At 43.1% G+C, this 16,827-nt stretch overlaps 1 protein-coding gene across 1 annotated transcript in view; it reads right to left on the bottom strand.

Moving 5' to 3' along the window:
* LOC121540178 (PR domain zinc finger protein 5-like) overlaps positions 1–16,827 on the bottom strand; it is a 65,586-nt gene that overhangs the window by 2,501 nt on the left and 46,258 nt on the right. The window contains exon 14 of the mRNA XM_045207617.1: positions 1,874–2,030. Coding sequence (XP_045063552.1) covers positions 1,874–2,030 — 157 coding nt within the window. The remainder of the gene's footprint in view (positions 1–1,873; positions 2,031–16,827) is intronic.

Below are 16,827 nucleotides of genomic sequence, written 5' to 3'. Positions count from 1 at the left end.
CGAACCCACTACCTTGGCGTTACAAGCGCCGTGCTCTACCAGCTGAGCTACAGAGGACCACATAATAATTAGGTAGCTTATTTTCCTCAGGCAAAATGGGCCAAAAAAGGGATTTACCTGACTCTGAAAAGTCAAAAATTTTAAAAAGTATTTCAGAGGGATGCAGCACTCTTGAAATTGCTAAGATATTGGGGCGTGATCACAGAACCATCAAAGGTTTTGTTGCAAATAGTCAACAGGGTCGCAAGAACCGTGTTGAGAAAAAAAGACGCAAATTAACTGCCAAAGATTTGAGAAGAATCAAACGTGAAGCTACCAGGAACCCATTATCCTCTAGTGCTGTCATATTCCAGAACTGCAACCTACCTGGAGTGCCCAGAAGTACAAGGTGTTCAGTGCTCAGAGACATGGCCAAGGTAAGGAAGGCTGAAACCCAACCACCACTGAACAAGACACATAAGTTGAAACGTCAAGACTGGGCAAGAAATATCTGAAGACAGATTTTTCAAAGGTTTTATGGACTGATGAGATGAGAGTGACTCTTGACGGACCAGATGGATGGGCCCATGGCTGGATCAGTAATGGGCACGGAGCTCCACTTCGAGGTGGGGTACTGGTATGGGCTGGTATTATTAAAGATGAGCTAGTTGGACCTTTTCGGGTTGAAGATGGACTCAAACTCAACTCCCAAACCTACTTCCAGTTTTTAGAAGACACTTTCTTCAAGCAGTGGTACAGGAAAAAGTCTGCATCTTTCAAGAAGATCATGATTTTTATGCAGGACAATGCTCCATCGCTTGCATCGAAGTACTCCACTGCATGGCTAGCCAGTAAAGGCCTGAAAGATGAAAGAATAATGACATGGCCCCCTTCCTCACCTGACCTAAACCCTATTGAGAACTTGTGGTCCCTTCTTAAATAGTCGATTTACGGTGAAGGAAAACAGTACACCTCTCTGACCAGTGTCTGGGAGGCTGTGGTTGCTGCTCCACAAAAAGTTGATCGTCAACAGATCAAGAAACTGACAGACTCCATGGATGGAAGGCTTATGACTGTTATTGAAAAGAAGGGTGGCTATATTGGTCACTGATTATTTTTTGAAATGTCATAAATGTTTATTTGTAAATTTTGAGTTGTTTGTTTATTATTCTCACTTTAACAGATGAAAATAAACAAATGAGATGGGGACATTTTCGTTTTTCATTTAGTTGCATAATAATTCTGCACACTAATAGTTGCCCAATAATTGTGCATACATAGATATTCTCCAAAGAAAGCAAAAAAAACTTTTACTTTCTTAAATATTCAGGTTTGAGGTTTATTAACATTTTGGATTGACCGAGAGCACCGTAGTTGTTCAATAATACAATTAATCCTCAAACATACAACTTGCCTAATAATTGTGCACACAGTGTGTCTGCTGCAGAGAGACAAGAGAGAGGCATAAGTAAACTAGTTTTGATCAGTCATTAAATAAAAGTGCTGAAAACATGTTTGCTCACTACTTAAAAAGAAGATGGAGAACAAGCTATAGGATGAAAAATATCAGAGTTTTGGCGCAGGTACTGCCGACTATCACTAGCTAACGCTCCCTACAGTAGCAAAACATAGTTTTTTGATTTAGGAGTCAAATATTGATATAATATCATCCAAACATTATATTGCGATATGTAACTATACATTTTTCCCCATCATTATTCCTTGGCTTTCATGACTGGTTTTTACACTCAAATACATAGAGACATACATGTGTGAACACACACACACACACACACACACACACACACACACACACACGTATGGGGTGTGAGGATGGAAAGAGAAGGAGGTAAAGGGAAATAAAACCATTTCCATGTGGCAGAGAAACACCAACTCCTCAAACTGTGCCTGGAATAAAGAGAAGAGAGAGTGTTTGGTAGGAGTGGGTGTGGAAAGGAGACTTACCCGAGTGTGTGTGCGAATGTGCATCTTCAGTCCATCATTCTTGCTGAATGCTTTGTCACAGTAAGGACACTGGTATGGCCGCTCACCTAGAGAGAAGCATCAACAGAAGGATCAACACACATCAGAGAGAAGGAAACATCAAAATCAATCCAGAGCTATATACAAATACAGTGTGCAGATGCTCTTAAGATAAGCAAACATTTGTCTACAAAGTACACATTTGTCTACACACTAGGCAGTATGCATCAAACTCTTTGAAACACAAAATAATATACGATGATCAAACACTAGACATACAGTAGGGAGAACAAGTATTTGATACACTGCCGATTTTGCAGGTTTTCCTACTTACAAAGCATGTAGAGGTCTGTAATTTTTATCATAGGTACACTTCAACTGTGAGATACGGAATATAAAACAAAAATTTAGAAAATCACATTTTATGATTTTTAAGAAATTAATTTGCATTTTATTGCATGACATAAGTATTTGATCACCTACCAACCAGTAAGAATTCCGTCTCTCACAGACCTGTTAGTTTTTTTTTAAGAAGCCCTCCTGTTCTCCACTCATTACCTGTATTAACTGCACCTGTTTGAACTTGTTACCTGTATAAAATACACCTGTCCACACACTCAATCAAACAGACTCCAACCTCTCCACAATGGCCAAGACCAGAGAGCTGTGTAAGGACATCAGGGATAAAATTGTAGACCTGCACAAGGCTGGGATGGGCTACAGGACAATAGGCAAGCAGGTTGGTGAGAAGGCAACAACTGTTGGCGCAATTATTAGAAAATGGAAGAAGTTCAAGATGATGGTCAATCACCCTCGGTCTGGGGCTCCATGCAAGAACTCACCTCGTGGGGCATCAATGATCATGAGGAAGGTGAGGGATCAGCCCAGAACTACATGGCAGGACCTGGTCAATGACCTGAAGAGAGCTGGGACCACAGTCTCAAAGAAAACCATTAGTAACACACTACGCCGTCATGGATTAAAATCCTGCAGCGCACGCAAGGTCCTCCTGCTCAAGCCAGCGCATGTCCAGGCCCGTCTGAAGTTTGCCAATGACCATCTGGATGATCCAGAGGAGGAATGGGAGAAGGTCATGTGGGCTGATGAGACAAAAATAGAGCTTTTTGGTCTAAACTCCACTCGCCGTGTTTGGAGGAAGAAGAAGGATGAGTACAACCCCAAGACCACCATCCCAACCGTGAAGCATGGAGGTGGAAACATTATTCTTTGGGGATGCTTTTCTGCAAAGGGGACAGGACGACTGCACCGTATTGAGGGGAGGATGGATGGGGCCATGTATCGCGAGATCTTGGCCAACAACCTCCTTCCCTCAGTAAGAGCATTGAAGATGGGTCGTGGCTGGGTCTTCCAGCATGACAACGACCCAAAACACACAGCCAGGGCAACTAAGGAGTGGCTCCGTAAGAAGCATCTCAAGGTCCTGGAGTGGCCTAGCCAGTCTCCAGACCTGAACCCAATATAAAATCTTTGGAGGGAGCTGAAAGTCCGTATTGCCCAGCGACAGCCCCGAAACCTGAAGGATCTGGAGAAGGTCTGTATGGAGGAGTGGGCCAAAATCCCTGCTGCAGTGTGTGCAAACCTGGTCAAGACCTACAGGAAACGTATGATCTCTGTAATTGCAAACAAAGGTTTCTGTACCAAATATTAAGTTCTGCTTTTCTGATGTATCAAATACTTATGTCATGCAATAAAATGCAAATGGACCCCTACATGCTTTGTAAGTAGGAAAACCTGCAAAATCGGCAGTGTATCAAATACTTGTTCTCCCCACTGTACATACACACACGTCCACCCAAAACTACTATGACCATGGTAATCTTCAAACAGAGCAGATCTAAGCTCAGAGGAATGAAAAGGCATGAAAAAATGGAGGGGGAAAATAAAAAAATGTGCGCTGTGGCTGGCCACATGCAGAGCCTGATCAAAGTTATCTGTTTCCTGCCGGCCGGGTCTCCAGCTCTGATGCAGCACCGCAGAGAGAGCAGATATACATGTTTATGCCACCCCTGCCCCTAAACTAGAGCTGCTGGCGCTGCCATGCACCGATGCACTACACTGCACTCTGACACTGATGGGGGCCGCAAAAGATCTGAACTCATCATGAGGGGCTGCAGTGGCTCACGGGTCTGCGTACCCACATCCATACCCACATGCAGTCAGAGCCGGCCCTAGCCTTTTGGGGCCCTTGCGAGCAAAACATTTTAACAGCCCCTTCTTCACAGCAGAGAAAGAAAAAAAAAGGTTTACACTTCATTTCCTGCAATTCTACACATTTTGCCATGGGGCGTAGACAGTGCTTAATTTGAGGATCCGGCACCTCTCAGTTTTGGACTGTTTCATTCCCGAACCCATTTGCCAGGATCCGGTACCTCTCTTGGCATGATTTTTTTTCTCCCTGTTTGCAATGTAAACATTGGAATAAAAGCAATCAGAGTTAATTCAAGTTGCCTCCTCTGTAAGTCTCCTTCCCCCTAAAAAAAAAATGTTGTGAAAACGTGCCTGATATTCTAAGAATTGATTTGAGTTGGGCCGGCCCGGGCTTATGGTTTGCACAACATTGTAGCCTATAGACCAACGCATGTCCATTGCTGTGGGGAGAGAGAGAAGCGTGCCTTAATCTCTCACAGAACTAGAATTACATTTACTTTCTATGACCGCTCTCCCTCTCTCTGCTCTGATAGACATGAGCCTGCAACTCTCATCTCTCCAGCATTGTACTTCAATCTTTATTTCCTTTTAAAATCATAGCTGCGGGAAGGGTGCTGGAGGTGCCGCAGCACCCCTGATAAATTGAAATACATTTGCCAAAAAGTTATAGAATTACTGCTGTCTGTTCAGAAATAAATGAAATAATTCAGAATACTACACCAGAGGTAGGCCTATAATTTAGCCATAGAGGATCAATAGCTTTTATTTAATTTGTTATGCCTAGCTGTGGATTGTGTGTAGCCCAATAACAAGGCATGCCTACAGTCGGGAAGGTGTGGCAAATCTGTCAGTATTTCAAATACATAGATTGGAAAGCAAATGGCTCCTGCTGAAAAGAGAACACTAATCTGCCTGTAGGCTCCCAAATATGTTATCAACTTCCAAATAGGCCTATTGAGTGAACAGCATTGTTTTACAAAGGATAACCAGAGAGAGGCTTTTGACACAAGGGCATCAGCCATCGCTGATGAGTGAGCTGCGCATCATTGGGTGATTCAGTTCAACTGGAAAGCTTTTTTAGGACGATAATTTCCTCCTCATATTGTACAATATGTGTGTCTCCTGCACACACCTAGGCCTAGGCTATTGATGTATTCAAGACAAGGTTGTTTTTATTGATCTCAGATTCTCAGTGTCAAAGTAGGCTGTCATTTCGATCATTTGTGAGGTATTTAAAAAAAATCTGTTTATAAAAAGGCCAACATCTTCCGGACCCTAGGCTAGAAACTTTTTGTTCCGACACCTCCCAATTTACAAATGAAGCACTGGGCATAGAGAATACGTTGCAGTTTTATAACTAATTTCAGGCAATTCTATTCATTTTGCCATGGGCGGATTTTTTTTCTTCTTCTTCACTTTTACAGCAAGTTTCCTGAAATTATACACATTTTGCCATAGGGTCGAGAGAAATGTTTGCAGTTTTAATATGATATCTGAGTGAGAGTGACTAATAAAATCAATGAGGTCCCCAGGTCGGTAATTGGACCATGATTACAACAAGTTTAGATAGCTGGCTAGCTGGCTAGACTAATTTACCAATCTAAAAAAAAATGTTAGCTGACATGAGTGAGTGAATGTCAGTGACTACCATAAGAGAAAGTCTGCTGATGCACAACGAAATTGCATCTTGTGTATTCTACTATTCTAACTCTCAACAGTAAGTTGGTCTGCAGACCTGTGCTAGAGCATAAATCTGGTTCTTCTGAAGGCCCTTTTCTCCCTCCAGCCATGCTGCCTCTGATGTGCTCTGACGTTTTTCTATGCAGGGAAGTCCTTCTCCAGGCTGTAGGTCCTCACAGGAACTACAATTATGATGGGATTCTTTGGTTGTTAGGTTTGGGTAGAGGATATTATAATGTAGATGTGTTCTGAGAAGATCCTCATTGGCCAATGATGAAGCAAAGCAAACAGAACTCCAACAACCCTTCTCAGAATCAGATTTAGTCATATCATTTTATCCAGCGTTTCCCAAACTCGGTCCTCAGGACCCCAAAGGGTGCATGTTTTGGATTTTGCCCTAACACTACACAGCTGATTCAAATGATCAAAGCTTGATGATTAGCTGATTATTTTAATCAGCTGTGTAATGCTAGGACTGAGTTTAGGAAACACTGCTTTTATCTTATTTGAATCAAATAAAATGTTAAACACTCACAACTCTGCCTATAGTTTTATGTGAGGAAATAATGATTGATTGTTTGTCACACTAATCCATGTGTTCTTTCCAGTGAGAAAAAAGGCCTCACAATCAGTAGTACCGCTTGTCACATGAAAAAACATTGTTCCAGAGTAAGAACACACTACAACCCATAGTCAGGCTGGCCCGGCTGAGCTGAGCCCGGGCCCAGTGGATCAAAGACAGGCAAGCCTAACTCCCAGAGATCCTATCTGAGCACGCTCTGTACGATGGCAAAGAGGATGTGACAAGCTGTCAGTCAAACAGCCAGCAGACACGTGGATCTATTTACCCCAGAGCTGATCCTCAGCCCAGATAGCACAACCAGCACTGATTACCAACCTATATATGGAATATGAGGTAACTCATATAACCGCAACGAAAATATCCCTTCCAAAGGAAAATACAGTGCAATACTTGTAAGGTAGTATTTTGGTGTTCCACCACAGATACAGTGCCTTCAGAAAGTATTCACACCCCTTTACTTATTCCACATTTTGTTGTGTTACAGCCTGAATTCAAAATCTACACACAATACATCAGAATGACAAAATGAAAACATGTTTTTAGAAATGTTCGAACATTTACTGAAAATGAAACACATACACATCTAATTTACATAAGCGTTCACACCCCTGAGTCAATACTTTGTAAAAGCACCTTTGGCAGCGATTACAGCTCTGAGTCTTTCTGGGTAAGTCTCTAAGAGCTTTCCACACCTGGATTGAGCAACATTTGCCCATTATTCTTTTCAAAATTCTTCAAGCTCTGTCAAATTGGTTGTTGATCATTGCTAGACAACCATTTTCAGGTCTTGCCATAGATTTTCAAGTAGATTTAAGTCATAACTGTAACTCGGCCACTCAGGAACATTCAATGTCTTCTTGGTAAGCAACAATTTGGCCTTGTTATTTTCCTGCTGAAACGTGAATTAATCTCCCAGTGTCTGGTGGAAAGCAGACTGAACCAGGTTTTCCTCTAGGATTTTGCCTGTGCTTAGCTCCATTCCGTTTCTTTCTTTATATGAAAAACTCCCCAGTCCTTAATGATTACAAGCATACCCATTACACGATGTAGCCACCACTATGCTTGAAAATATGGAGAGTGGTATTGGAAAACGTTCCTGGTCTTTGTGGTTGAATCTGTGTTTGAAATTCACTGCTAGACTGAGGGACCTTACAGATAATTGTATGAGTGGGGTACAGAGATGAGGTAGTCATTCAAAAACCATGTTGATCACTATTATTGCATACAGAGTGAGTACATGCAACTTATTATGTGACTTGTTAGCACATTTTTACTCCTGAACTTATTTATGCTTGCCATAATAAAGGGGTTGAATACTTATTGACTCAAGACATTTCAGCTTTCATTTTAAATGAATTTGTAAAACTGTCTAAAAACGTAATAATAATAATTTAATTAATTTAAAAAACAAACATAATTCCACTTTGACATTGTGGGGAATTGTGTGTAGGCCAGTGACCAAAACACATTTATGAAGGCACTGTATGTTACTGGTTCTGAACAATTGAAGTCAGGAGCATTATATTCCTTTCACAGAGAATCACAGTAAATTATTGTTAACTAGACCACAACAGTCACGAGCAGGTAACACAAGGAAACACCAATGTATGAAACTAAGGACATAAGACTATTTTGGCTCATTTCTGGGGTAATGGAATCAGGGTATTTTGGACAAAATGAGTCCCCTCAGAATAAGAGCTGCTCCTGCTGGTGTAAATAGAGCAGCTCCAGGGGGAGATGGGAAACAGCAAAATGGTAACTTAATAAAACACAGCCTTAAGAGAGATACAGATGACTGTGTGTGTGTGTGTGTGTGTGTGTGTGTGCGCACATATGTGTCCTTGCGGGTACCACAATCGAATTCCTCCTACACTTTGTTGTAGCGTAATCGCTCTTTAGTGACTAATTGTCAAAGAGAAAAAGCGAGTAGTTTTAATGAGATAGAGGAGGAATTGATGGAGGAGATGTTTTGCTCCTGTATGTAATAAGGTTAATGAGCTGAGTGTCCCGGGGAGATGGGGAGTTAACATGCAGAGATGCCTATTCAATCAGAGGAACCACAACCACCCAGAGAGAGCGAGAGAGTACATCAGCAGAGAAATATCACCCATAACAAACATTTACCTCACTGACACAAACTCAACTCAAATCCATCATGTACTGTAAGAGATTATGTGGTTTTAGGTTAAACACTACATTATTGTAGGGCATTGTCTATTACCAGACTTTATTGGGAGTGCTCTGGCACCCCAATGGTGGAACAAGCTCCCTCACGACGCCAGGACAGCGGAGTCACTCACCACCTTCCGGAGACATTTGAAACCCCACCTCTTTAAGGAACACCTGGGATAGGATAAAGTAATCCTTCTACCCCCAAAAAAAAAAAAAAAAAAAAGTATAATTGTAAAGTGGTTATCCCACTGGCTATAGGGTGAATGCACCAATTTGTAGTCGCTCTGGATAAGAGCGTCTGCTAAATGACGTAAATGTGCCCTTGAGCAAGGCACTTAACCCTAATTGCTCCTGTAAGTCGCTCTGGATAAGAGCGTCTGCTAAATGACTAAAATGTAATGTAAATGACTAGTCAGCAAGGATGCATCCTTTATAGATTCACTCATTTTCAGGGGAGGAAAAACATTTCCAATCTGTTTAAGTCCTCTCTAACTCAAGGTTGGGATTTTATTGGTTTGTTTTCAATAGTGTTTGAGTGTCTGACCATTTCTTCCAACCCAGTAAATGTTAGCCAATCAAAGCCAGGCTAGCCATCACTTTGCTGTCCTCATAAACCAGCAGTGGCCACAAAGGTAGAAAGGGCACACCAGACATCCCCACAAAGGAGCTAACGAGGACCAGGGAGGGACAGAGCAGTACTGTCTCATCCATCCAACATATAGCTTGTAAAGTGTTAACAACAGGCCTCATGTACAGTACAGAATGATCACACATTCAGAAACATGTGCAGAGAAGGCTGCTCAAAATCCCAACCCCCAAAAATCCTTCTGCTCAATTTCAGTCTCTAGGAGGCCTTTGTTGACAAACAAGAAAATCTGAATCCCAGATGTGCACAGAGACAGAGGATAGAGAATCTGTCTGTTATGTAGCATGGTAGGGTATCAGGTTAAGGCCTTGGAGAAGGCATTAGTGTGTTCTAATATGGTTGGCACAGTGTGGCAGTGTGCTCTGTGGCTTAGAGCGCTTCCCTCTGGGTAGGAGCAGAGGACTTGGCGAGTATAAGCTGATATACTGTACAGACACCCACACTCTGCAAATGGAACAAATTGGACGACCTAAGATTACGGTTATCCTACCAACGGGACATTAAAAACTGTAATATCTTATGTTTGACCGAGTCGTGGCTGAACAACGACATGGACAACATACAGCTGACGGGATATACGCTACATTGGCAGGATAGAACGGCTGACTCCGGTAAGACAAGGGGTGGCGGTCTGTGTATATTTGTACACAACAGCTGGTGCACAAAATCTAATACTAAGGAAGTCTCAAGGTTTTGCTCGTCTGAGGTAGAGTATTTGATGATAAGCTGTAGACCACACTATTTACCAAGAGACTTTTCATCTAAATTTTTCGAAGCTGTCTATCTACCACCACAAACCGATGCTGGCATTAAGATTGCACTCAATGAGCTATATAAGGCCATAAGTAGGCAGCGCTCCTAGTGGCCGGGGACTTTAATGCAGGGACACTTAAATCCGTTCTACCTCATTTCTACCAGCATGTTAAATGTGCAACCAGAGGAAAAAAAACTCTAGACCACCTTTACTCCACACACAGAGATGCATACAAAGCTCTCCCTCGCCCTCCATTTGGCAAATCTGACCATAACTCTATCCTCCTGATTCCTACTTATAAGCAAAAACTAAAGCAGGAAGCACCAGTGACTCGGTTAATAAAAAAGTGGTCAGATGATGCAGATGCTAAACTACAGGACTGTTTTGCTAGCACAGACTGGAATATGTTCCGGGATTCTTCAGATAGCATTGAGGAGTACACCACATCAGTCACTGGCTTCATCAATAAGTGTGTCGATGACGTCGTCCACACAGTGACCGTACGTACATACCCCAACCAGAAGCCATGGATTACAGGCAACATCCGCACTGAGCTAAAGGGTAGAGCTGCCGCTTTCAAGGAGCGGGACTCTAACCCGGACGCTTATAAGAAATCCCACTATGCCCTCCGACGAACCATCAAACAGGCAAAGAGTCAATACCGGACTAAGATTGAATCGTACTACACCGGCTCTGACACTCGTCGGATGTAGCAGGGCTTGAAAACTATTACAGACTACAAAAGGAAGCACAGCCGCGAGCTGCCCAGTGACACAAGCCTACCAGACGAGGTAAATCACTTCTATGCTCACTTCGAGGCAAGCAACACTGAAGCATGCATGAGAGCACCAGCTGTTCCGGATGACTATGTGATCACGCTCTCCGTAGCCGATGTGAGTAAGACTTTTAAGCAGGTCAACATTCACAAGACCGCAGGGCCAGACGGATTACCAGGACGTGTCCTCCGAGCATGTGCTGACCAACTGGCAAGTGTCTTCACTGACATTTTCAACATGTCCCTGACTGAGTCTGTAATACCAACATGTTTCAAGCAGACCACCATAGTCCCTGTGCCCAAAGACACTACGATAACCTGCCTAAATGACTACCGACCCGTAGCACTCACGTCTGTAGCCATGAAGTGCTTTGAAAGGCTGGTAATGGCTCACATCAACACCATTATCCCAGAAACCCTAGACCCACTCCAATTTGCATACCGCCCCAACAGATCCACAGATGATGCAATCTCTATTGCACTCCACACTGCCCTTTCCCACCTGGACAAGAGGAACCCCTACGTGAGAATGCTGTTCATTGACTACAGTTCAGCGTTCAACACCATAGTGCCCTCAAAGCTCATCACTAAGCTAAGGATCCTGGGACTAAACACCTCCCTCTGCAACTGGATCCTGGACTTCCTGACGGGCTGCCCCCAGGTGGTTAGGGTAGGTAACAAAACATCTGCCATGCTGATCCTCAACACGGGGGCCCCTCAGGGGTACATGCTCAGTCCCCTCCTGTACTCCCTGTTCACCCATGACTGCATGGCCAGGCATGACTCCAACACCATCATTAGGTTTGCTGACGACACAACAGTGGTAGGCCTGATCACCGACAACGATGAGACAGCCTATAGGGAGGAGGTCCGAGACCTGGCCGTGTGGTGCCAGGATAACAACCTCTCCCTCAACGTGATCAAGACAAAGGAGATGATTGTGGACTACAGGAGAAAAAAAAAGCGGACTGAGCACGCCCCCATTCTCATCGACGGGGCTGTAGTGGAACAGGTTGAGAGCTTCAAGTTCCTTGGTGTGCACATCACCAATGAACTATCATGGTCCAAACACACCAAGACAGTTGTGAAGAGGGCACGACAAAGCCTATTCCCCCACAGGAGACTGAAAAGATTTGGCATGGGTCCTCAGATCCTCAAAAAGTTATACAGCTGCACCATCAAGAGCATCCTGACTGGTTGCATCACCGCCTGGTATGGCAACTGCTCGGCCTCCGAACGTAAGGCACTACAGAGGGTAGTGCGTACTGCCCAGTACATCACTGGGGCCAAGCTTCCTGCCATCCAGGACCTCTATACTAGGCGGTGTCAGAGGAAGGCCCTCAAAATTGTCAAAGACTCCAGCCACCCTAGTCATAGACTTTTCTCTCTGCTACCGCACGGCAAGCGGTACCGGAGCGCCAAGTCTAGGTCCAAAAGGCTTCTCAACAGCTTCTACCCCCAAGCCATAAGACTCCTGAACAGCTAATCATTGCTACCCGGACTATTTGCACTGCCCCCCCACCCCCCTCTTTTTTGCTGCTGCTACTCTGTTTATTATTTATGCATAGTCACTTTAACTCTACCCACATGTACATATTACCCCAATTACCTCGACTAGCCGGTGCCCCCGCACATTGACTCTGCACCGGTACCCCCCTGTATATAGCCTCCCTACTGTTATTTTATTTTACTGCTGCTCTTTAGTTATTTGCTTTAATTTTTTTTACTTAACACTTTATTTTTTTAATACTTTAAAAAATCCATTGTTGGTTAAGGACTTGTAAGTAAGCATTTCACTGTAATGTCTACACCTGTTATATTCGATGCATGTGGCAAATTACTTTTGATTTGATTTGATTTCGAGAGCTCGGCAGTAGTCCTCAACATTGTAACAGCAGGGTACAATGTGCTCGCTATGATCAAACTTACGTAAATGTTCAGTAACATTATGCTTCTTCCACAGTTGACTGACACACAACCCCAACTCTTTGGCACCGCTCACTTCAAACCAGACCAGCTCTCTCTAACACATGCCTGACATCCAGAATACTCCGAAAATATCATCTCAATCCTTTACAGGATACAAACATGGACCAGAACCAATAGCAATCATTTCAGGAATAATTTCCTTGAGCTGGTATGGTTCATATGAGAGGCGCTATGTCCTTTCAGTTGAACACTAGTGAAATTGGAAACCATCCACTTATTATCTAGATTGAGTGAGATTGTTTGGGGATTATGTGGGGACGCTGGGCTTTGTGTGGTGGGGATGGTAACTGATTTAGCATGCGCTGAAATGGGACACCATCTCCCTGTGACCCTGAGTCTCCCTGCCACCCACCCCCCACTGTGCTCCTCACACCCCTTGTCTGCTAATCGATCAGTTTTGCACCTATGACAGTGTGCCTGTGTGTGTGTGTGTGTGTGTGTGTGTGTGTGTGTCTGGTAAACAGATGGTCTTGCTCGTCGCATGCCTGCCGCACAGCATTCGTGTTACGGAGAACACTTTGTAGCTCCAGGCCCTGGTCTGAAAGGCATTAGCGCTGTCCATCAGAAATTAATTCCTGACTTCCTCCAGTCGAGCCACACTGGCCCTCCTCGGCCCCTCTCTCTCGCTCTGCCTCTCTCTGCATGCCGACAGGGGCCACTGAGGTAATGTGATATCGATCAATTTTAGCCGATAAGCGATTTGCCTTTGATCAGCCCCAGAAATGCCCAACAACTTTACACTTGACCTTTCTATTATGACCTGGGCCTCCAAAGATGTCTTTACTTCCTCAAACGTTTCTCTTAAACTGGCCCATGTGAGAGAACCTGTATCAGAGAACTTCACGTCCTGCCCTCTATCACACACCCACACACACAATAATGATCCACACTTTGAAACAACCCTCACCACACACCTTGTTCAGTGGAAACTACCCTCAGTACGTCTCATGGTGAGAGAGGAGAAGAGCAGGAGAGGAGGAGAGTCTTTGGGACAGACTGTACTAGACAATTTTGCAGATAGATTGTGGCTTCCATCAATGTAATTGCCTGCATCATTTCCAAACCCCCATATATATATATTTTTTTTAAATATATTTTCCTTTATTATTTTCCCCTAACCCTGCCACCCCTCCCCTAATTGGAGTAAACTAATGGACAACAAAAATTAGGCTTCTACTATTTAGGTATCTATTATTTGAAATTAGCAGCAGTACAGAACCATCGCTAGACCGGCATATTAGACGGTACATTCCTCACTTGCTAGATGCGCAATTAAAAGTCTGGATGTGCAATTAAAGGGGAATTACACTCAAAACGATATTTCTCTGTTTTCTTTCAGACCTAAAAAAATTGTCTTCTGATGTGATTTAAGCATTTACATGGACTCAGAACATCCAATTTCTACTCACCCTCTAGGTTTCAAAAGAACAAAATAAAGAGTGTGTTTGTGTGGGGGGGGGCGTGCCTGCATTCGTGTCTGTGCATGCTTGCACATGTGTGTGTGTGTATGTATGTGCGTGTGTGTGTGGCAGTGTGGGACATGGCTGAGTCTGATTTGTATTTATATATAAACAAAAGAGCGGGCAGTGGGGGAATGCAGGGGGAGGGGTGGGAGCGGAGGGGACACCTCAAAGAAAGAAAGGAGGAAGGAGAGAAAAGAGAGAAAAGACCACTCCAAAGAAAGCATCCAGCAGGATGACCCTTGACCCTGACTGGCTGTAAATCTGTCCTCTCATTCTATAGCCCAGAACTCACTTGCCCAAGCTTTTGTTGTTTCTTGAGTAAAGAAAAATAAGGTTGAGGAAAAGTGTGAGTTTCCCATAAAAAACCTCAACAATGCTCATTTTGTTCTCTCACATTGATGAGTAATTGGTTGGGCATACGGTTCTTTCCAGAGTAATTTGAAGTGTTAGTTAGTGTTGCATAATACATTGAATATACATTGAACGCTTAGTATGGCCTTACAAAGGATGCTGTATGAACTGAATCAGTGGTGGGGGTATTTTAATTGGGGTAGAGTCCAGTGGCGGTCGTGCCGTTTAAGATGAGGGAGGACACTTTTTTTTTATATGCATGGCCTTATTTCTATTACAGCATATTGGATGACTGTCATTCATATTCCATTCACCCAGCTCAATGTAACATTGTTAGGTTTAGGCTACTACATGACACTCAAATTTTCCCTATACCCATCATGAGGTTGCTACAACCTAGCCTATGAATGAAAGTTTACAACGTAGGTGCACAGGTCGAGATAAATTTTAGTAATCAAGGTGACAGACATTGACACATTCAATATCGCAATGCACACTCTTGCCTGCATCTAGCTGATCTAGGGTGTAATTGTTAGTCCAACAGTTGAAAACTAGAGTTTCTATTGGACAAATTCAGGTATGTTTATCCCCGTTTCGTTCCGTTTAAGAATTAGTTTTTCAACAGAATTGGCAGAATGAATACACCCCTGATCTCAAGCAAACACAGTTCACTTTCATAGCAGCCACATACACACAATACAGCATGATCCCTTTGATCGTTGTATAATTTATTATCGTATCAACACGCTCTCCTCATCGCACCTTTTCCCTTCACTTGTGGACTTCAGTGCACAATACATCAGTTGTCTGTGACCAGGCGAAAAAACCTTTCCAAGCCAAACCTTCATATCATAACCGCTAACCGCTACATCGTTGTCACCATATTATGTCATAGCCAACATAGCTACTAGAACTAATACGTTAATAAACCCGCTACAATCATGCAGTACAGTGTACAGTCAGCAAGGAGTTTAGCAGTTACACCGGCGGGCCCAGTTGGCAATACATTTATAAAACCAAAAGCTTACCTTGACTTGGAAGAGTTCCAGTGTTGGCTAGCCAGCTAGCTAACATAGCATCACTCTCTGTTTGAGCTGAGTGTTTGAGTAGGCTAAACAAGCTAGCTAAAAAATGAAATATAGCTAGCTCTCTCTCTCTCTTCTCCTTCATTTTAAAGAAATTAATTTATTCAAAACTGTTCAACTATTGTCTCTCTCTCTCTTTTGAGTCAACTACTCACCACATTTCATTCTTTGATAATTTGATTGTGTCAGTTCATGCTGCAAGAGCTCTGATAGGTTGGAGGACTTCCTCCGGAAGTTGTCATAATTACTGTGTAAGTCTATGGAAAGGGGTGAGAACCACGAGCCTCCAGAGGAGGATGGAAACTAGCTGTCCTCCGGCTACACCATGGTGCTACCCTACAGAGTGCTGTTGAGGCTACTGTAGACCTTCATTGCAAAACAGTGTGTTTTAATTAATTATTTGGTGACGTGAATATATTAAGTATAGTTTTTAAAAAGGATATTTAAAAATAAATGTTTCACTATTTACATTTTTGTGAAATTCACTGAGGAGGATGGTCCTCCCCTTCCTCCCCTGAGGAGCCTCCACTGGTAGAGTCTCTCTCTCTTCTAGTGGTCTTTGACTTCCCTGCAGGGAGGAAGATGGAGTGACTAGTAAATTGCTCAATGTCTGGTTGGCTTTGTTAAGTACAGTTAAAAAGCAAGGTTCTGTAAGACACATTTCCCTTGTTTTTTTTAAAGACATTTATGAAAGACTAGTGTTGTGTCAGTACTCCACTAGGTGTAGTTTTGTCCATGTGGCTGCTAGTTCTGTAAATAAACCTTTAACGTGGCTCCTCTTCCTGTCAATAATCTCTTTAAAGGAAGCCCCCAGCTGAGGTTAAAAGACCTGTGTGTCGACAGTCTCTCTGGATGGTACAAAGTTAAACGCCTGGTATTGTTTGTTTTTCCAGTGTCCTCACACAGGAACAGCACAGCTTCCCTTATTTAATAATAATAATAATAATAATAATTATAATAATAATATGCCATTTAGCAGACGCTTTTATCCAAAGCGACTTACAGTCTTGTGTGCATACATTTTTACGTATGGGTGGTCCCGGGGATCGAACCCACTACCCTGGCATTACAAGCGCCATGCTCTACCAATTGAGCTACAGAGGTGCTTTACCTGGTAAACACTAATTACACAGGATGCTTTGTAAGGTTTTCTCACAGCGATTATCTGGGAGCAGTCACTCGACACTCTGGTCATCAC

This window comes from Coregonus clupeaformis, chromosome 26, assembly GCF_020615455.1.
Source record: "Coregonus clupeaformis isolate EN_2021a chromosome 26, ASM2061545v1, whole genome shotgun sequence".
Taxonomy (NCBI): domain Eukaryota; kingdom Metazoa; phylum Chordata; class Actinopteri; order Salmoniformes; family Salmonidae; genus Coregonus; species Coregonus clupeaformis.
This window is presented reverse-complemented; position numbering and strand designations above follow the sequence as displayed.